The 21,797-nt window shown below is 42.9% G+C and overlaps 1 protein-coding gene across 2 annotated transcripts in view; it reads right to left on the bottom strand.

The window, feature by feature from the left end:
- WNT10B (Wnt family member 10B) overlaps positions 1-21,797 on the bottom strand; it is a 284,728-nt gene that overhangs the window by 139,920 nt on the left and 123,011 nt on the right. For both annotated transcript variants that reach the window (XM_086963722.1, XM_086963721.1), the window contains exon 3: positions 9,013-9,275. In XM_086963722.1, coding sequence (XP_086819848.1) covers positions 9,013-9,275 — 263 coding nt within the window. The remainder of the gene's footprint in view (positions 1-9,012; positions 9,276-21,797) is intronic.

Genomic DNA, 21,797 nt, shown 5'->3' with positions numbered 1-21,797 from the left:
GGATTCTGGTCTCAGCAGTTGCTGCCGGGGAGACGCTGTAACTGGACGTGAATAAATGCCCTCCAACTTACCTAACGTTTGGGCCCACTTCTTTTCATTGGCGACGATCGTCCCAGTTTCCAGCCTCCCCATCAACGGAGCTGCTTCCTGCTCTTCCTTCCAGCACGTCTGCTTGTCCGGCCCTGGTGTTCGTGGTCCCCTGGAGTTGCTGTTCCTGGCTGGCGGCTTCTCTCTGCCTTCCGCTGCTGTGTTGGAGCTACTTCGAGCTCCGAGAGGAACTTCTTGGAGTGCTGTGCCTCACCCTGTTGGGGTGTATTGAGCCCCGTTGTGCCTCTCTCCATGCGCTGCTGTGATGCTGCTTTCATCCCCTAACAGTTTCTCCGGTGACGTCGTAGCGTCACGCGTCCTGCCTGCCTTTGCCTGACTCGCTACACGTAACGTGAGGACGTTGCATGCGGCCATTTTGTGGATCCTTTGTAGCCTCGTTGTCATGGCTACCCAATGCATTGGATTATCGCGCTGATGCGCACAGCTTTATTCTTGTTGCGCCTGTGTTGATTCTTTCGCTGATGCGCACAGCAATTCCTTGTCATGGATATTATTTCATGCGAACAGCATTTTTTTTGTTATTTTAGTTGTGCTCAACATTATTTTCTTAGCTGATGCGCACAGCAATTCCTAAAATCCTGATCTAACCGAAGTATTGAACAACATAAATGCCCACCCACCGAAGCTTGCAGATAAGCACATATCAAATTTGCTATATGAACATGATGTTATCCTTTTAAGTAGAACAAAGGTAGGCTTGCAAAGGTTAATTCCAAGTATACAGGAGTATGCAATAAAAAACAAAATGGTAATAAATTAATCAAAATCTAAATTTATGGTTGTCTCAAAAAATTCAAGAAGGAAATACAATATGAAATGGTTCTTAGGTAAGGAAAAACTGGAGCAAACAAAAACCTATAGATACCTGGGACTGGTTTTTGATGACAATGGTAGCTTTAAACCCCAGAAATTGGACATCGCATGGAAGGCGAACTCCCTAACAGGTGCATTTGGAATGATAAAAAAGTCCACCAGCAACTTAACCTACCAGCCACTACTCAAAGTCATATCTGCAAAATTGTTACCTTCCCTAACCTATGGCAGTGAGGCATTGAACGGAAAGGACGCAATAACAATAAACAAAGAAATTTCGAAAACGTTTCGATCCTTTTTTGTTTACCTAAAAATGCCTCACAATCCCAAATTAGACTGGAATTAGGCTTGAACAACCAATTACATGCTTGGATGGGTAGCATAATTAAAGTATGGTACAGAGTAAAAAATGACAAGGACAACTTAATTTCAGAGCTTTTATGGAAAGAAGTAGAGGGCAATAACAAATTATCTGTTTGGAAGTATCTTGAGAAGGCTTTGGATGAATTTGGGCTTAAAGAGATTTGGATGACCACTATTCCTCAGGAATCTTTAAAAAAAATTGTAAACAAGACAACTGATATCCTATCTGTGATAAGTGACAAAGAGTCTCTGGTCAAAAGGTAACATGCTTGGTCCATAATAAACGGTTACGAAAAAAGAGTCTGCAACAATATTTGATTACAGCTTGGACTTGGAAATATAAAAATATATTCACGAAAGCTGGATTCGGAATCCTGCCCGGAGAATCTCATGCATTACCATGGAAAAAGCTTGAAAATAACATATCATGTCGGCTGTGTAAGACAGGAGAGGAAAATATCATACATCTACTGTGCCTCTGTCCAGAACTAAAAAATGAAAGATTAACACTTTTAAAAAGGCACTTCAACAAAATATCAATAAGGACATGTAGACAAGCATTGATCCAGTGACTTTACCTAGACGATATACACATTAACTCTGCCCTCTCAAAATTCTTAACAAGTGCATGGAAAAAACTTGAATTTTTGTAACATTAATTATCATACTGTTTTCTTTTCTAAACTTTTAACCATATGAATCTATAAACTCAAAACAGTTTTTTAGTCCACATGCAAAAAGTTTATCGCTTCTTTTTTAAAGTCACTGCCTTTTTACTGTATTACTATAATTTAAATGTTATATTTTGCATTCTCTTTTGGTAAAGATTTTAAATAATCAATCAATAAATAATCAATTATCAATTATCAACTATCATCCATGAAATTCCAAGGTGCTCTGCCTTAATTTCTTTGCTGATACGCACAGCAGTTCTAAGTCATTTATCTTATTTCCTAGTTTTTTGCATTTTTAGTGTTTTCTCTACTGTGACTTGCTTTTTGTCATGATCATACTGTAGTGTGGAGCATTTTTTTTTGCTTGTTTTTTTTTATTTATGCTGATTTAACGTTTATATTGTACATTTTGTACTGTGGGGCAGCAACTCGCCCATGCACATGGATCACATATTGGCTCCTCCTCCTTTTTTGCAAGCAGCTGGTACACCACCTGTACCATGGGAACAGTGGAAGGATACTTTTGAGGCATATTTAGAGGCTATTGATGGTGTTACTTTTATTTCTAAGAAGAAAAAAGCTCTTTTAATTAACAACCTTGGCACCGAAGGTAGAAACATTTTGAAGACCTAGGGCCAGATGTAGGAGCCCAAATACCGGTCGGTAACGGCCGAATTCGGCCGTTACCGACCGGTATTTGGTGATTGGGATGTAGGGGGCCAGTTTTTTACCGAATCTGTAAATTTACCGATTCGGTAAATTTACAGATTCGGTAAAATACCGACTCGGTATATTTACCGATTCGGTATTTCCAGATGTAGGTGGGACTCTTCTGAGTCCCAAAGGCCTTTCAGATTCGGTATTTAACCACCCAATCCAATTGGGTGGTAAAATACCGAATCCTGGTGTGCATACATATGTGTGGATGCACACCTATGCCATGTGACAGACAGACATGCCCTTAGGGCATGTCTGTGTGCCACATGGCACACATGCCTGTATTTGGGGTGCTAGAGGGTGTCAAAGTGACACCCCCTGCACCCTTGGTGGAATCGGTATTTACCGAATCAGTAAATACCGATTCTGTAATGACCATTGATTCCTATGGGCTTCAATGCCCATAGGAATCAATGGGCAATACCGAATCGGTATTTACAGAATCTGTAAATACCGAATCTTAACGATTCAGTATTTACAGAATCTGTAATACCTACATCTCCACCCTTCATATTTACCGACTCTTAAATACCGATTCGGTATTTAAGAGTCGGTAAATATGAATTACCTACATCTGGCCCTTTGACTCCTGAAATTGTCAGCACTACAGTTAGTGGTGGCGATACTGGTGATTCTCTTCTAATTGATGACAATGCCTCTTTGATAAAAACTCTTGATAAAAGATTTTCTCCTAAAAGGAATGTTGTACTTGAGCGTCATAAGTTTTTTCAACGTGCTCAGACTCCAGGCGAATCTATTGATGGCTTTGTGGCAGCTCTTCGCATACTTGCCATTAACTGTAATTATAGGGAGTTTAGGGAGGAAATCATACGGGATCAGCTTATTGAAAGAACTTGTAACAAGAAGATTCAAGAGAAACTACTTGCTTCTGGCTGATCCTGATTAGGAGACTGCTCTCACTCTAGCCAAAAGCATTGAGCATTCTCAATTCTGTGTTAAGGAAATGAGTTCATCTTCTTCAACTGCGGAGGTGAAACTCTTGAACTCCAAACTTCCTTTAAAACCTAAACCTAGTACACCCACGTCTAGTGCCACTCGTTCTACCACATCTAGCGTTCCTCTCAGAACTAAACCTGTGCAAAACGAATTGGTGTGTTTTCGTTGTGGGAGGAGGTCGCATCTGGGTTCTGCCAAATTTTGTTTTGTCCATAACCAAACCTGCTATAAATGTGGGAACAAAGGTCACTACTCTAGGATGTGCAAAGCGGCTTCTGCTAAAAGGCCTATTCAAACTGTGAAAACTATTTCTGGAGAATCCGATGAAGAATGTTATGAATTATTGATGTTGTCCTCTTCTTCTCACGAGGCTGGTGTGGTCGAATTGTCTTCTTTGTCAGGTCTTTGGAAAAGGAAATCTCCTTTTTGCCTTATAACTGTGAATGGGGTATGCTGTAAATTTTTGGCAGATTCTGGATCTGGTCCTGTGTACCTTGTTAAATCTTGCGGATTTTAGCAAGATTTCTGGTGTGCCCTCCAACATTAAAATTTTTGCTTATGGTGGCAAAAAAGTGGAAGTGCTTGGAAAATGTTCTGCTGAATTGAACTTTCATTTGGATAATACTACTGGTGTAGTATTTGTGGTTAAGGAAGGTGCTAACTTGTTAGGGTGGGACGAGCAAGGTTATTTGAATATCATCTTGGATCCCAACCATCCTGATATGGTAGTATCCCGAAGTGCCTTTGGTGAGTTTTACAATTCCACTTCTGTAGCATCGGAGCGCAGACTATTTCTCAAGTATCGAATACTAAGTGGGCGCTGATGTTTCCAGAAGTATTTAGTGGAGAGCTGGGTAGACTCAAAGGCTTCCAGCATCGCATAGTTCTGAAAGAAAATGCCAAACCTGTTGCCCACAAGGTACGTAAAGTGCCTTTGAGTTTACGTCCAGAGTTAAAGAGTTGGAACGTCTATGTGCTGCAGGGGTAATCGAGCCAATTGAGGGTTCTGAGTGACTCGCCCCCATAGTTTTGGCACGGAAATCTGATAAATGCCTGAGAATGTGTGTTGACTTGCGCGATCTCAATGCGAACATCTGGATTGATTGTCAACCACTTCCAAACATCAATGAGATGTTGGCTACTCTTGAAGATGCTAGGTTTTTTATTTCTCTCGACATTTCATCTGCCTATCACCAGATTGAGTTGTGCAAAGATTCTAGACTCCTCACATCTTTTGTTACCCGGGAAGGTGCATATCGTTATATTCGTATGCCATTTGGTTTGGCTTCAGCCTCGGCTGTTTTTCAGAGACTGATGAACAACTTGTTTAAGGATATACCCGGTGTCGTTTTTTTCCAAGATGACATTTTGGTCCATGGTAAGACTGAACTTGTGCATGATGAACGAGTTGAGTTGATTCTGAGTATATTAAGGTCCAGTGGTCTAACTCTGAGGGAGGATAAGTGTAAATTTCTTGAAGACGGAGTAGACTATCTTGGTCACCATATTTCCCACAATGGTGTTGAACCCAAAATTAAGATCATTGATGCTATTCAGAATGCTCCTATTTCCGTGAACAAGGATCAGCTGCGTTCATACCTGGGTTTGGTGGAGTATTACTCGAAATTCGTCAAGAACTTTTCCACTAAGACTGCTGCCATACGGAGTTTACTTAAGAAACATGTTAAATTTGTTTGGGACGATGATTGTAGTAGTAATTTTGATACTATTAAGCAAGAAATTGTTTGTGCTTGCCCTTTGAAACTGTTTAATATCAACGATTTATGCATTTTATCCACAGATGCCAGCAATGTGGGTTTGGGGGCTGTTTTCATGCAGAGAAGGGGTGATGGCTGTGAGGAAACCATTGCTTTGCTTCTAGAACTTTGAGGGGTGCTGAAGGGACGTATTCCACCATAGAGAAGGAGGCTTTGGCAATGTGGTGGGGTGTTCTACATTTTAAGAATTTCCTTTGGGGTAACAGATTCATTTTAAGAACTGACCACAAGCCTTTGGTTGATTTATTCACGACCCAGGGTGGGGGTAGGGCTACCCCGCGCATCTCTAAATGGCAATTTAGGTTGCAAGAATTTCAATGTCAACTTGACTATGTGGCTGGGGCAAAGAACTTAGTCACTGATTGTTTGTCCAGACTTCCCCTTTCCAACAATGATGACAGTTTTGTGTGTGATGACTTAGAGGTGGTTTGTGCTGTAGGTTCTTTGAATGAACATGAGTGGTTGGAAGGCATTACCTTGGATGAGGGTGGTCATTGACCTTATGTGTAAAGTGTGGCCGTGTGACAAGGATTGTCCTCCTGAAATCGGTCCTTATAAGAGAATTAAGGATGAGTTGTCTCTTGTGGAGGGTATATTATGAAGAGGGGGTTATTAGTGGTCCTTTCTTCTATTCGGAAAAGGATTCTGTGCTTGGCTCACAAAGGTCATCCCAGTATTCGATCTATGAAACGCAGAGTGAGGCAAGACTTTTGGTGGCCTTCTGTTGACAAGGATGTTGAGCATTTTGTTTGTGATTGTTGTGAGTGCAATGTCAGCGACAAATCACAGGTTACTCATCCTTCGCCTGTTGAACCCATTGTAGTGAAGAACATTCCCTGGTCCAAGTTAGCATTGGACATTGCTGGACCTTATGGTCTCATCTGTACCACTCCTAAGTATGTTCTGGTGTTAATTGACTATATGACCAAGTGGCCTGAGGTGAGGTTTGTGGACTCTATCAGCTCATCTGTTGTCATTAAGTTTTTACGGGATGTTTTCTCAAGGGAGGGTTTTCCTGAAGAAATTGTGTCTGACAATGGTACGCAGCTGGCTTCGGCTGAAATGTCTTCGTTTTTCAAGGAGATTGGGATTAAACATATCCTTACATCACTCTATCATCCCCGCAGCAACGGTTTGGTTGAGCGTTTCAACTGTGTTGTTAAGGAGCACCTTCAACTGGCCTTGGTGAATGGGTTGCATTGGCGTCAGGCGGTTAGGGATATGTTGTGGGCTGTGAGGACCACTCCACATGTTTCTACTGGTGTTGCTCCTTTCACGTTGTTGCGGGGAAGGGTTGCTGGTTCCAAATTAAACAAAGAATGGATGTCAAGGAAGGTTGTGGATGCTGCGTGTTTATCCGTTGCAGCTGATGTCAGGGCTTCTGTGCAGGAAAAGGATGACACTAGATCGACTGTTTTGTCTCCGTCCAAGGGGAGGGTAGGTTATTGGGTAAGGATAAAGAAACCTGGTTTTCTCCGCAAAGGGGAGTCGCGTTTGTCTTCTCCCAAGAGGGTGTCTGTGGTGAAGGATAGTGTTGTTGTGTTGGATAATGAAAAGGTTTGGAATAAAAATACCATTTCTATTGTGCCTGGTTCCATGACTGAGTGTGTCAACAAGCGGTTTGGGGTTAATATTTCTCTAAATCCCGGTTCTGCCAGTGTCAGTGGAAGGGGTGTTTTGCGTTCTGACCCTATCCCTCTGAGGGGCATCTCCTCTAACCCTTTGAGGGAAATTTCTTCCAGAGTCAAATCTGTTCCTGCTAAATTTCAAGACTACATGATGGGGTAATTTTTGTGTTTTTTGCTATTTTCATTTAGTTTTACCTTAAATTGTTGTTTTCCTTGTATGATTATTCTTGCTTCTGTCTTTTTCCCTTTGTGCTTCTTTCTATCTTTTCTTATTTTTCTTTATGAAGAAGGGGAGGTGTGTTGGATCTGTCCTGTGCGCGCTTGTGCAATCTTTCTAGGAATGTTCCCTGCGTGGAACACATTGTGGATTCTGGTCTCAGCAGTTGCTGCCGGGGAGACGCTGTAACAGGATGTGAATAAATGCCCTCCAACTTACCTAACGTTTGGGCCCACTTCTTTTCAGGCACAACATGTACCCCCCTGTGTGCATGCACACCAGTACCAGCACGTCATGAACGGTGGCAGTCCATGTCGTGCAGGTACTGCCTTTGACGTTCCGTTGCGGTGCCTATTTCAATGCCAAAGAACTGCCCATCAGACAGGAGAAACTCCTAATTTGGTGGGCAGTTTGAACATGGGTTTGGCTGTGCGGGTTGGGGCGGTCCCGCTCTTGCACCACCAAACTCATAATAAGGCCCATAGTGTGCACGGCACTTCAGCATTTATCAGTATCTCATTGTACATCAGCATGAAACAGAACCTCCATAAGCATCAATAACGACCACTGCCACCTACCTCGGCTTGCATTATTACATCAGGGTGTCCTCAAGAAAACTCAGCATGTGCCAACAAACATCAACCTTCCATATCTTGCAAACACATTATAACTTCCTCCTCCGTTTTTCTTCAAGCACTTGAATAGTCGTTACACAATGTCCATGGGATGAGCCTAGACCTCTATGTTGGATATTTCATACACATCTGCTTGCATACTGTGAACCATGGCATCTTAAGTGACACTATGACAAATATGTCTTCCTTCCTTAGAAATACTGTGTGCTTTCCCATAATACTCGTGTGGAAAGGCGCTGTCCAATGAGGACAAAGCAGCCTCACGTACACCTCTGTCACATGTATGGCATAGCTGCCTTATGCACCCCCTCCTCACAGGAAAACAGTAGCTCGAGCTCTGCTATACCGCTTCAGTATGCCGCTATTCTGAGAACGGAAGACCTACTCTTCATAGGGAAGGATTGTCTCCCTTACTTCTTCAGAATACCTTTACTCTGAGGACAACTTAACAGTCCAATGTAGCCTCTTTGCTTGCAGATTCCCGAATTTCTTCAGAATGACCCTGTCCTCTGGTCGGCATAGCTGCCCTCCTCACAAGGACCAATTGAATTGCTTGCACTTTGCATACTCTCTTCAATACGATATTTCCCAGAGGTTGGCCGTGCTGGCTATGCGAATGCTCCACGTTGCAATGGATTGCTTATCTCTGTCATACCGCTGGTGTAGGAAGCTATCCTAGGGACAGCAGAACTACATTATGTCCCTTATCCTCGCAGGGAAGGATTGCTTCTATCTCTAATATCCCCTTCAAAATGTCTCTCTCCTGAGGAGGGCATAGGGGCGTGGAGGCCCTATTACGTCTGCAACCCCTTCTCCCTTGGAAGGTTTGCTTGCATTCTCTCACAGCCCTTTTCAGTATGACACAACCTCAAGGACAGCAGAGATCACGCATGCACCCCTGCTCATGGCGTAGGATTGCGAGCGCTCTAGCAGACCTCTTCAGTATGGAACTATCTGGGGGACGGCAGAGTGGCCCTCTGTTCTCCTGTCTCTCACATAACAATATTGCTTGCGCTCCCCCACACACTACCCTATGGATGGCATAGGAAGTCCTATGCCCTACGGAACCCTGTCCCAACCGCTTCACAATGAAGGATTGCTTGTGCTCTTCTCTGTCCATACCTCTTTTCAAAATGGCGCTGTCCTGGGGCACTTTGCCCCCATTCTCCAGTGTGGAGCAATTCCACCGCTGAGCTCGCAGCTGATGTTGACATTCGTGGATGGCGATCTGAATCCCCTGGAGTGCGGAGGCAGTGACATCAGGACTCCGTACGCACAATCCCATTTGACGCTTGCTGAGGCCTGGAAGGGTGAGGCACACTGTGTTTGGGGTCAGGATGGGGTCACCAGGGAGGCGGAGGCCCAAGATGTCGCTGCAGAGTACTCTGAACAAAAAACAAAAAAAGAAAGAAATGGCATACTAAGAGAAGGTCTTATTGAGGGCTTTGTGTTGAGAAGAGGACCCACTTTCACCCATGAAGCCCCCACTTGCACTACCCATGAAATGTTTAATACCTCACACACACACAACAGTTGTCAGCAAATACCTGGACATACACGTGACAAAGATGCTACAACTTTGGGTTGGCTTTAAAAAGGTTTGGAACTGATGTTACTTTAAAATGATGGAAGGTTGTGTGGTGGAAAAACATCAAGTGAGAATTACCTGATTTTCCTCTTGCAAGGTGCGGTTAAAATAGTATGACCTGATGGTTACATTCCAGGTACCCACCCAACCTCTTTTACTATTTTTTTTTTTTTTTTTTTAAATCTCTTTATTACCACAGATTGGCCCGTATAAGCATACAATCACATAGTAAACCGATTACATTGAAAACTTGAGTAGTCATTATACAGAATAGGCATCTGGAGGACGTGACCAATAATATTACAAATGGTGCAACACATTCTAGAAGTCTTATTTTCCTTTTTCTAGTTCTACATGTGAATCGCACGTGTGGAAGGATAATGCAAAGAGATATATATGCTTTCAAACATAACGAAAATGAATATGCCATAGTGAGAGATAGAGCGACAAGCAACACATCAATTATGATCAAGGCAGTAACAGCATTGGCATAGGCAGACGAGGATTGATGGAATGACATACGAAGAGACGTAAGTAGTGCAATATCTTCAATCGAGGCCAAGTGGACAAAGAAACAGAGAAGAAAACACCCTTTTCTCAAACATCATCAACAAGTGGATCAGCAGTACCCGTCTACCCCTCCCCAGTAGTATATTAATAGCAAGACCTTCATAACGCAACAGGCAAAGCTCAACTGCCATGATATCGAAACCTATCCCACCCCTTCCGGGACAATAGAACTGGCAGCTTGGGATTGTGCAGCCTGCGTTAATTTGCTAACGTACTGTCGGTATGGGCCCCAGATATCTGTGACCTGCGTGGAATATTCCACACTATTGACATTACAGTGGGCAAGACTGCGTAACCATGCCTTGGAGTTGGGGATTCGTCTGGACCCCCAGAGTATAGCAATTTCCCTTTTTGCGAGCAAGAAGCCTATGGCAGCAAGCTTCCGCGTGGCACGGGGGAACTCAACAACATAACCCAGCAGCGCAATCTCTGGTATGGGCTGCAACTCGCATTCTAAAATGTCGCCCAAGATGCGGTGCACTTGCAGCCAGTAGTCATGCAGTTTAGGACAAGTCCATGTAAGGTGTGCAAAATCGGCATGTGGGGCCTTGCATTTGGGGCAGCAATGAGGCCTGGTTGGGTCTATTTTGTGGGCCAGGGCCGGCGTGAAGTACAGCCGCCTCAATAACTTGAAATGTATCAATTTATGCCTACTATTAATGGAGACGTCTTTGGTAGCTTGGCAACAAGCAGCCCATTGGTCATCTGTGATAGAACCACCCAAATCAGTTTCCCAGGCCGCACGGACCCTCGCGTCCGAAGCAGGAAGGGCCGCCACACAGAGTCTGTACAACTTAGAAACCATATGCGCGCCCGTTTGGGACTGAAGTAAGAAAGTTAGGGCAGCCATGTCATCTGGGGGTAGTGGGAACGAGGGGAACTGCGCTCTAAGCATGGATCGTACTCTGGTCAATACAAACGAATCCATAAACGTCCGGTCAGTGAATCGCTGATCCTCTGACACCGAAAAGACGTGTCCATCTGGGAACAGGTCCCCTATCGTGGTGATCTGATATTTGGACAGTGTGTTGCAAACCACTGTTTCAGCGGTGATAGGGAACCAGTGTGGGTTCGGTAGTGGAAGAGCCGGCGAATACAGCACGTCTAGCTGGAGTAGTCTACGCAGTTGCATCCAAGCCCATGACGTAGTGGAAACAGTCTGTATGTCTTGTGGGTCTCGGGGTAAGCCTTTGGGTAGTACCGTCTTGAGGGCAAGCGGTAACACCAAGTCCGCCTCCGGCCTCAGATATGGAATCCGAGCGTCCGGGTGAAACCAGGGGTGTGCATAAGCGCATTGCGCGACTAGGTAGTAAAGATAAAAATCGGGCACCCCAAAGCCACCTCTTTCATAAGGCAGTGTCAGGATGCGCCAGGAAACTCACGGGTTCTTGTCTCCCCACACCAACCGCAGCAGCAACGAGCGTAGTTGAGTGAAGAAGATTTTAGTGAGTGGGATCGGAATGTTGTTAAATAAATATAGAAAACGGGGGAGCACAATCATTTTAATTATGGCGATACGGCCAGCCATCGACAGAGGGAGGCGAAGCCAACGTGCGAGATTATCTTCCAGAAAGTCCAACGCCCGGCCATAGTTTAGTCGAATCATAGACACCGTGTCTAGATGAATGTGGATACCCAGATATTTCACCGAGTCAGCATTCCACTCAAGCGGGAACGGGCAGTCCCAGCGTTCTGTGGAGGGGGTGAGTGGAAAGATGTCGGATTTGTGCCAGTTAATACGAAGGCCAGAGTATTCCCCAAAGCGGGTCACCTCCAAAAGCAGGGGTGCAAGATTGGTCTCCGGAGTCCGAACATATAAAATGGTATCGTCCGCGTAGAGGGAAATGAGAAGCGGACCCGTTCGAAACTGGAGCCCACGGTGCATGTGGTTTTCCTGAAAGTGCCGCACCAAAGGGTCCATGGCCAGGATATACAGCAGGGGGGACAGGGGGCATCCCTGTCGGGTACCCCGCGAAAGAGGGAAGCTATCAGAAAGTGTGCCATTTAGGCGCAACCGCGCCCTAGGGGCGGTATAAAGCAGTTCGACCGTGGAGACGAACATCATTGGCATGCCCATCCGTCTCATGACTGACAGAAAAAAGGGCCATTCTAAGGAGTCAAACGCCTTTTCGGCATCTAAAAACACCGCGGCCGCCGGTGTATCTGGGTCTATTCTGTGGAGCACAGAAAACAACGTTCTGAGATTAAAGGAGGTGGATCTGTGGGGGACAAATCCGGACTGAGCCGGCGAGATAATAGACTCCATCAGTAAAGATAGTCGGGTTGCGAGGACTTTGGCTAAAATCTTGTAGTCAAGGTTGAGTAGCGAAAGGGGCCTGTAAGAGCCACACCTCGTGGGGTCACGACCGGGCTTAGGAAGCAGAATAATGACCGCCTCTCGGAGCGTGGGCGGCAAAATCCCCACTTCAAGTGCCTCTGCATACACCTCTATCAGGCGCGGTACTAGCTCCTCCTTGTATTCTTTATAAAAGTCGGCCGAAAAGCCATCAAGACCCGGCGCCGAGGAGCCTTTTAATGCATCTATGGCCTCAATGACGTATTCTGGAGCAATAGGCATAGCCAGAAAATCCTGCATATATTTCTCCAGGAACACCATTGCGACCTCATTGATATAGGGGCCTGGGTCGCGACGATCCCCTGTCAGAGTGGAGGTGTACAATGTTTTGTAGTAGGATAAGAAGGCATCGCAGATGGCAGGGGTGGTCTGATGTCTAACGCCAAAGTCATCTACTATGTCAGAGATGTATGCGGCCTGACGGGGAGGGCGGAGCAATTGAGCCAGGAGCTTGCCAGGTCTGTCTCCCTCTCCGTATTGTCTCGCTGATTGTTGGGCGCACAGATAGTTCAATTCCCTGTCTGCAGCATCCCTGAACTCCTGCAGCAACCCTAACCTCTTCGCCTCTATCTTACCATCGGTGTCCGTGAGTGTGTCTCTGTCCAGTTTGGCTATTTCTGTCTCGATACGTGTCATGTTGGCCCGAATCTCGCGCAAGGCCCCCACGTGTTTAGTGATGCAAACCCCTCTCTTTTACTATTTTAAACTCTGGATTATCTAGGTCAACTGCAATCCGCTACCAATCTCGCAGCACCCTTTGGGCTGGGGTGACCATGTCCTTTCACCTCTCAACTTTACTCTTCTGGGAGTCAGGCCAGTGGTGAATTACAAGTCCTGCACGTGGGTTCAACAGTACCTGTAACGCGTCACCAACATATTTGTAGTAATAAGTACAAATATAGATAAGTCAATGTATAGATTTATTGTAAGAACACAGGTACTGTGCAGCAGTGTTCATAAGTCAACGAGTCTCTGGCAGCTGACCAACGGTAACCCTTCAACATTCCATCAAAGAATGATATGACACAATGGTTCCACAAGTTCTACTGGGTGAATTTAACGTCAACCCCGCATTCACCACTACATACTGGTACCACCTAGTTGTGAAAGAATGAGCAGGCCAGCCCCAGCTCAGTCTACAGTGGGCTGTCTCGCAAGGGAGCACTGGCAAAAACCATGCAACATTGGCCAATTGTCAGCGTGCCCGACCCCAGAGGGTGACATCACGATATCACAGGCACACGCCGACACCGGCGCTACCACTACTCATCCTTCACCTGCAGAATTTTCACAAGGTAAAAGACGTTTTAAGGAACTGGAAAGCCAATGGCGACTCTCATACAATCCTCTCCATAAAGCTTTCCACAAAATTGAGCTTTGTGTCCATAAAATATTGGTTAAGAATGCTAGAGCTAAGTTATATCATAAACGCATTTCATCTGCTAAAGAGGTCTTTTGGATCTACAATGCCATGGCTCATCTTTCTCTGCTAATTCCCTTTTTTATTCCCAGTCAGTAGCTCTGCACTGAACTTTCCGATTCATTCCCCGGAAAAAACAGGAAGCTATTAAGACCTCTTCCTTCTGACAGGATACCTTAGCCCCTCTCTGGCCGACCTTTGCACCAGCAAATCTTGATCACATTACTCCTTCCAGTCTATCTTCTCAGGCTCCCATTTGGACCCTGTCCTTCGAGGGTTGCTAAAGTAGCTCCTTCTTCCATTGCACATTTTGTGACCTCGTCTAGCAGGCCCTTCCTGAGCAGAGGCATAATGCCTGACTCTCACAAACATTATTACTGGCAAAAATGGTTGTCTGCAGGGGAAATTAGAACTAAAGGTAATTCAAGTCTACAATAATGGATTCGTCATTATTGGAAATTGCAGCAAACGTAGTTTGAACAAAAATACTTAGGGGCAGATTTACAAGCTCCTCGTGACACTTTTGCGCAGCTGTTGCATCACTTTTGTGATGCAGCAATGGCGTAAAAAATGCAGCCAATTTACAACTTGACGCATCTAGGGAGATGTGTCACGTTGTAAAGCCCTGCTTCACATTATACCTGCGTCAGGTATAGTGTATGCACGGTGGGCGTTCCCACGCAGTAAAGCCTCGTAAAAGTGACAGAGTGAAATCTACAAGATTTCACTGGATCACTCCTAGGATGCCACTGCGTCAAAACCTTACTCCTGCTTGAAGCAGGCGTAAGGAGTGACACAGTGTAGTGGGAATAGGCCTCAAAATGCATTGCTGGAGTTGCGTTGTGCTTGCGACACAACTCCAGCAATGCATGACTTTTGCCCCAACAGATGCGTAAGAATTTCTGACGCATCTGTCTATCCTTGGGCCATGGTGCGCCGTATTGTTAATACGGCGCATCCATGGTGGCGCAAGGGTTTCTCTGGGTGGTGCAGGGAAAGTGACCCATCTCTACAGATGCATCACTTTCTTGTAAATCTGCCCCTAAATATGTATTACCATGAGGAACAGAATCAAGATTGATTTGCATATGGATTGATCCAACTGTGGTGGCATGGGGGCGAAAAATTATGGACTGGGATGCGGCCCTGAGCGACTGCCAGTGGCTGAGATCAATGCAAGCATTTCATCCATCACCTTGCTGTTTTTACAATAACGGATTCGTCATTATTGGAAATTCCAGCAAAAGTATTTTGCACACAAATACTTAATATGTGTGATTACAAAAGTACCCCTCCAAAGCAACAACAGCAGCATTCTTTTGTCAATTCTAGCAAACAATCAAGCGAGCAGGTTTAATAGAATCTATCATGAACAATGTATTTTCCTTATCACATAAAGACAGACATATATTTAAAGCTATTAGATGTACATACACAGTCCTTGTAAAATTTACAAGGGATGTCATCACAGAATTAATGTGCCAATCGTACAACCTGAGCTGGTTCAAATTACAGCAAACACACTTTGCGTCTTTTATTGCAGCTTAGAATTCTCCCTTGGTGTGAATTAATTGATACATTTACTGTAATCCATGTAAGAACTCCTCTGGAAGAAGGTCATCATGTTTCGACTTGAAAATTAGGCCCTCTCAGGACAATTACAAGGTTGAGTATGTATAGGCTTTCCTAGAATATTGCACAAAGGCATACATAAGTTAACTATACAACTACATCTTTTGAATATATATATATATTCACTGAAAAAACCATAGGTTATAGACCATATATAGTTAGGATTTAGCATTTACAAAACCTTATTTTACTCACACAAAACCATTGAAATTCGCATATATAGTTAGTTGCACTAACTATATATCGCGCACCTGCAATCCACTGCTGATCATGTCACATATTACATCATTCATGACATGGTCAGTGACATCACTGATGACATCTCAAATATTATTCCCCAAAGTTCCAGGTGCTATTGTGACTCAGCGCCAGGATTGTGTGGTTGTGTATATATATATATATATATATATATATATATATATATATATATATATATATATATATATATATATATATATATATATATATACAACCACACAATCCGGGCGCTGAGTCACAATAGCACCTGGAACTTTGGGGAATAACGTAGTCTTGGTGGTGCCATGTCGGAGGAGCGGGAGAGAGAAAAGGCATTTGAAGAACTCTTTTCGAATTTGCCCAAAATGATACAAGATACGACAGCAGGAACTAGCAAAACAATCAATAACGAAACTGAAGTTAAGAAACTGATGAGGGAACTTGAGAAAAATCGGAGGGGGGAGCTCACCAAGTGGTGGGAGATCCGCTCCCTAGAAAAATACCACGAAGTTGGGAGAGCGCCCCGCGGCCTCAGGATTATGTTAGTCCCAAGTTTCGAAAATCCGAATCCGGATTTATTAAAAGACTGGGCTGAGAGCAATCTCGAGGCGTCAATGCGCCTACTATGTTTACTGGTCAAGTACGCAAAGGTGGACCGGCAAAAAAATCTTGATGAAATAACAAGAATCAATGAAGAACTCAAGAAAGACATTTATAATACGGATAAAGCCTATATTGAAAAAACTACTAATGAAATAACTGAACGCCTAAAGAAACAGGAGGCGACAATTAAAACAAGAAAGGCTTATAAATTTGCCCGGGATGAGCAGGACTGTGCTCTGGGGCAGATATACACCTTTGCGAGGAAATACGACCAGTTACGCAAACAAAGAAAAGCAGCACCAGCCAAAGGAGTGACATCAGCACTACCTACAACCACGCCGGTGATGGATTCTGCCTTATCAGGGTCGGATATAAGTCTGGTTCCTAGCAGCGATGGCTCTGATGAGGGTGCATCCAATACTCGTGATGAAGACTTGGGCCAATTAACATTGGCGGAGGAAATAGAGTACGTGAGACTCCAGAGGAAGCAAACATTGCGAGCACGTATTCCAAACTCCGCGCAGTCGAAAGGCGTAACAGAAGACGCAAGCAACGCCGCAAATGCGCCAAAGCCAAGAGGGCGACAATCCAAGAAGAAACAAAGGCAGAACAAAAAGCAATGAATGAGAACACAATAATTAATTTATCAGCAGTGCAGTTGGATGAGGCAGAAAAACAACTACTCTCATTGGGCCTATCATTCTGCCCTGAGAGTAATTTCAATTATTGCAACACCAGGGTGGATGTCTTTAAATACATCAGAAAGATCAAGCTCAAAAAGTATTATGCCATAAAGAGGAGCACGAGTACTAAAAACAGTCAAGAAAAAGATAAAAGTACTAATCCCAGTGGCCTGGCAGCTAGAGACATTACCTTGATGAAGACAATGCACCAACTGCACATGGATATGGACGATACTATTGGCACACAAGATATGGCCGATTATGAAGAACTAGATGTGGCACAATCAGCAGGCACCCCTTTTAAACCAGCATCAACCTTTGTCCCCAACATGCCCAGGGATGCTATTGATGTTTACGCTGATAGACTTGTCAATGAACTTAAAAAACTTCAAATCAAGACTATGAAGCAGTGCAAACAGCAAGATCACAGAATGAGAGCTTATAACACCCTTATGGACAAGTTAAAAAAGGACACTAAGATTGTTGTAAATCAATCAGACAAGGGTGGCAATATAGTGCTCTGGACTAAAGTGGACTACATCCAAGAAGCATATTGCCAGCTCAATGACCTTACCTGTTATAGTAGGATCGATTTTAGAGCAGCCAAACTCATAGAGGAATCATATGCCAAGAAATTACACCAATGGAAAACGGATGGATTGATATCGAGGGATGAACTGAAATTCTTGCATAAATCACACCCGGTGTTACCTAACATATATTTCATCCCGAAAGTCCACAAACAGACAACACCAGTGCCAGGAAGGCCGATCGTATCTGCCATAAATAGTGTTTTTGAAAACACTTCAAAATACATTGACTTTTATCTGCAAGACTTTGTTCTCAAGTTACCAGCATACCTCAAGGACACCACTGAATTTCTATATAAACTCAATCAATGTACTTGGTCTGAAAGTTACCTCCTTATCACCATGGACGTTGCCTCACTCTATACGAGTATCGATCATATGGACGGCATCAGAGCGGTAAAATATTATCTTGAACAAAGACCCATTGAGTTCCATCGCCATAATATGATGCTTCTATCCATGATAGAGACGTGTTTAAATAATAATGTCTTTGTATTCAATAATGAGGTATTTAAACAGCTAAGAGGGGTAGCCATGGGGGCATGCTTTTCCCCTACCTACGCGGGGCTCCACGTGGGGTGGTGGGAGGAGCATGTCCTCAGGGTTGCTCATGAAACATGGTGGAACAACAATATCATTAAGTATTGGAGGTATATTGATGACATTTTCATCATATGGCATGGCAGCGTCCTAGAAGCAGAAACATTTGTTGCTGACATCAACAAAAATCAAATGAATCTTAAATTTTCAGCAGAAGTTAGGAAGGATAAAGCAACATCTTTAGATGTGCATGTAAAAATTAATGATGGCAAAATTACAACTAGCCTGTATAGAAAATCCACTTCGGGGAATACCATCCTACATGCCCACAGCTTCCATCCCAAACACACTATAGCTGCCATTCCCTATGGAGAGTTTTTAAGAATCCACAGATCATGCAGTACAGTAGAGGAGAGAGATCATCATCAAGAGGAGTGTAGACATCGGCTCCTAGCGAGGGGTTATGATAACAGGAAATTACTTTCCAGTATGATTAAAGCCAACAGAATGGACCGCCAAGAACTTCTTGATCCCCTCAGATCCAACATCAATGCCTCCTCTAATGAGGTATATGATACTAATACTATTCGTCTTATAACTGGCTATAGTCGTCAAGCAAAGGAAATAACAAGAATGATAAAACGCGAATGGCCCATCATTTTAACTGACAATGTCCTCAAGGACATTATGCCACAGTCCCCCACTATTACTTTTAGAAGAGCATATTCTATGCGCAATGACTTGGTCAGCAATAGCCCGGAAACACCTTTAGAGAATTGGCTGTCTCCCCGCAAAGGATTTTTTCGCTGTATCAGTTGTCGGGCTTGTAAATTCGGTGTAAACACCAGATCTTGCCTGACACCATTTGATACTAAACCAATCATGCTAAAATCCCATTATACATGCCGCACGGAGTTGGCGGTCTATGTATTGAAATGCAGTTGTGATCTCATGTATGTGGGAAGCACAAAGGGGGGCAGTATATTTGCGTATTCTCCAACATCTAAGGGCTATAGTAAATGCGGACCCCACGTATTCAGTTGCTCGGCATTTTCAACAAGTACACAAACAGAATTTAAATCATCTGAAGTACTTTGTTATTGATGCCATCATACCGAGTAAAAAAGGTGGGGACAGTGAGAAACGTTTACGCCAATTAAAGTCTAAGTACATTGTCATGCTAAACAGTAAACATCCGGGGGGATTGAACACAGGGGAGGACCTTCGCAATTTCCTGTAGATACAAGCAATGTCTAAACATCCCACATATGCAACTGTATGAATCTTGCTTTTTGTATATGGGACGAGTAGAATTTGTATACCTATTGCATAGTCAGATTGCAGATATAGTATATACGTTTCAGGGTGACCATGTTTTGCTATATTCTTTAATGTCCTGCCTAACTATACTTAGAATCTGAGATTTATGAGAAGAAATTATTTGGGCATTTAGAGTTCTTCACATGAATTAATTACTTATATTTTAAAATCACAGCACTTTATTAGCACATATCACACACTTTCAAGGCTCTCACGTTATTTAGATGAGATGTTCCTTTTTTAGCCTTCACTCATGCTTGGAGTGTCTGATAAGGAAATATACTACCATCATCAATAAGGTCAGTCAATGTTGGGTTTAACCACAAATAATTGTGATTGTTTACATACAATAGGGTACGTAGGAGGAAGGTCTTGATCAATATGACCACACTACCATTGTAATGCCCTATTTTATCATGATCTGGTTCGAGTGCATACTAACGTTCTTATCATGAGGTACCTTTTGGTACAGTATATAGATGGAACTAGCTCGATAACCGATTACATGAGAATATGGAGTGTAGTCATACTCTCCATGGTTACAGCTGTGTTTGTTTTTGTATTTGTACAGATAATACCCAACACCAACTGTGTGTTTACATAATTATTTTATGTCATATCACGTATTGCATTGTGATTTATGGTGCATCATTTTTTCCTGCAACTATGCTTTATTGCGCCCTGCCTACATGCATGCATTGTGATTAATTTGTATATAACATGAGTATTTGTACAGATAATTATGTATACACGGGCGCATCAATGTGAGTAACATTAGCGTTTAGAATATGGGTAAATGCTTCAAGTTATTCAAAATATTGCAATTTGATTTGTTTTGATTTGATTTGATAAGATCATATGCAGTAATATGTCATAGAACCTATGAGTTGATGGACATGGTAAACAATTGTTATTCACCTCTGACCATTGTAATATGGCGCCCATGAATTGGGATCGGTATGAGACTTAAAATGTTAGTCCACCGTTTATGTCTACTAGCACTTGGAAAGGCGCGAAATTCGAATGCTTACCAAACCTGTATAAACATGACCTCCGCATTATCCGCTCATCAGTGAGCAAGGACGCATGTCCGAAACGCGTCTGATGACTGGCACCACCACCTCCATTTCATGGAATAAATAATTCTCAAATTGAAGACTGGCTTGCGGTGATTATTTCTTGGAGTCTGTGTACCTGTACGCTGGCTGACGGCTGCTGCCGGCGACTCGTTGGAGTTCCATATATATATGCTGCTCGCTATATGGACATTATATTTTTCCATAAGGGTATCATGCAATAATTTCTATTGTTAAGAGCATTCTGTGTGACCGTATGTTTAGTAAGGATATGAGTTGCAACGATTTGCCCACTTGGGCAAGACCTTCCTTTCTGTATGTTACGAGGACAGCATTTATTTCGCATTATGGTATCATTTAGCAATACCTTCTGCGACGATGACATTATTTGTGTAATGACAAGATCATTGATCGTCCATAACGTAACATATTATAACTGATTTGTATATATTTGTGACTAGGCAAAGATGGCGGATCCACTGTGTACTATGTTTCACTTTTTTCACTATGGTGTTAGTCCTTCTTTCATGTTTTTTTACAAACAGTATATTTAAGTATGGTCACTGTGTAGCTTCTTTAGCGTGATCAAGACGTAAAGTCGAAACGCGTTGCTGTGCAGTTGGATGATTAAAATTTCTGCAATCCATGTGAGGTGTCCGTGGTGATCTTTCTCGAGGGAGGAGGTACTAGTGTGATATATATATATATATATATATATATATATATATATATATATATATATATATATATATATATATATATATATATATATATATATATATATATATATATATATATATATATATATATATATATATGTATGTATGTATATATATATATATATATATGTATATATATATATATGTATATATATATATATATATATATATATGTATATATATATATATATATATATATATATATATATATATACACAACCACACGGTTCCCGGTTGCTCCTGGCTTCTATTATGCGGCGGTCCTGCGCGGGTACCGGTCTCCCATAAGATTATAACAACGTAACTCCTTCTTCGAAGAAGAACTACGCAGGACACCTCCGGATGCTTAGATTAGTTTATTGGCAAATATGAAAGCTGCCTACCAACGCGTTTCGCCAGTTACGGCTTGGTCACAGTGAAGCTACTATTGTGCACATTCTATTTACATACAAATATCATTGAGATGGAAACAGGACTGAGCTCATCTTCGTGGCTCTTTCAATGGCAGACATATTGTAATGGCTAATGTTGTGATTCTATTCAAAGGCAATCATATGTTTTATATAAATACAA

The sequence above is a fragment of the Lissotriton vulgaris genome, chromosome 1_1 (assembly GCF_964263255.1).
Source record: "Lissotriton vulgaris chromosome 1_1, aLisVul1.2, whole genome shotgun sequence".
Lineage (NCBI taxonomy): Eukaryota > Metazoa > Chordata > Amphibia > Caudata > Salamandridae > Lissotriton > Lissotriton vulgaris.
This window is presented reverse-complemented; position numbering and strand designations above follow the sequence as displayed.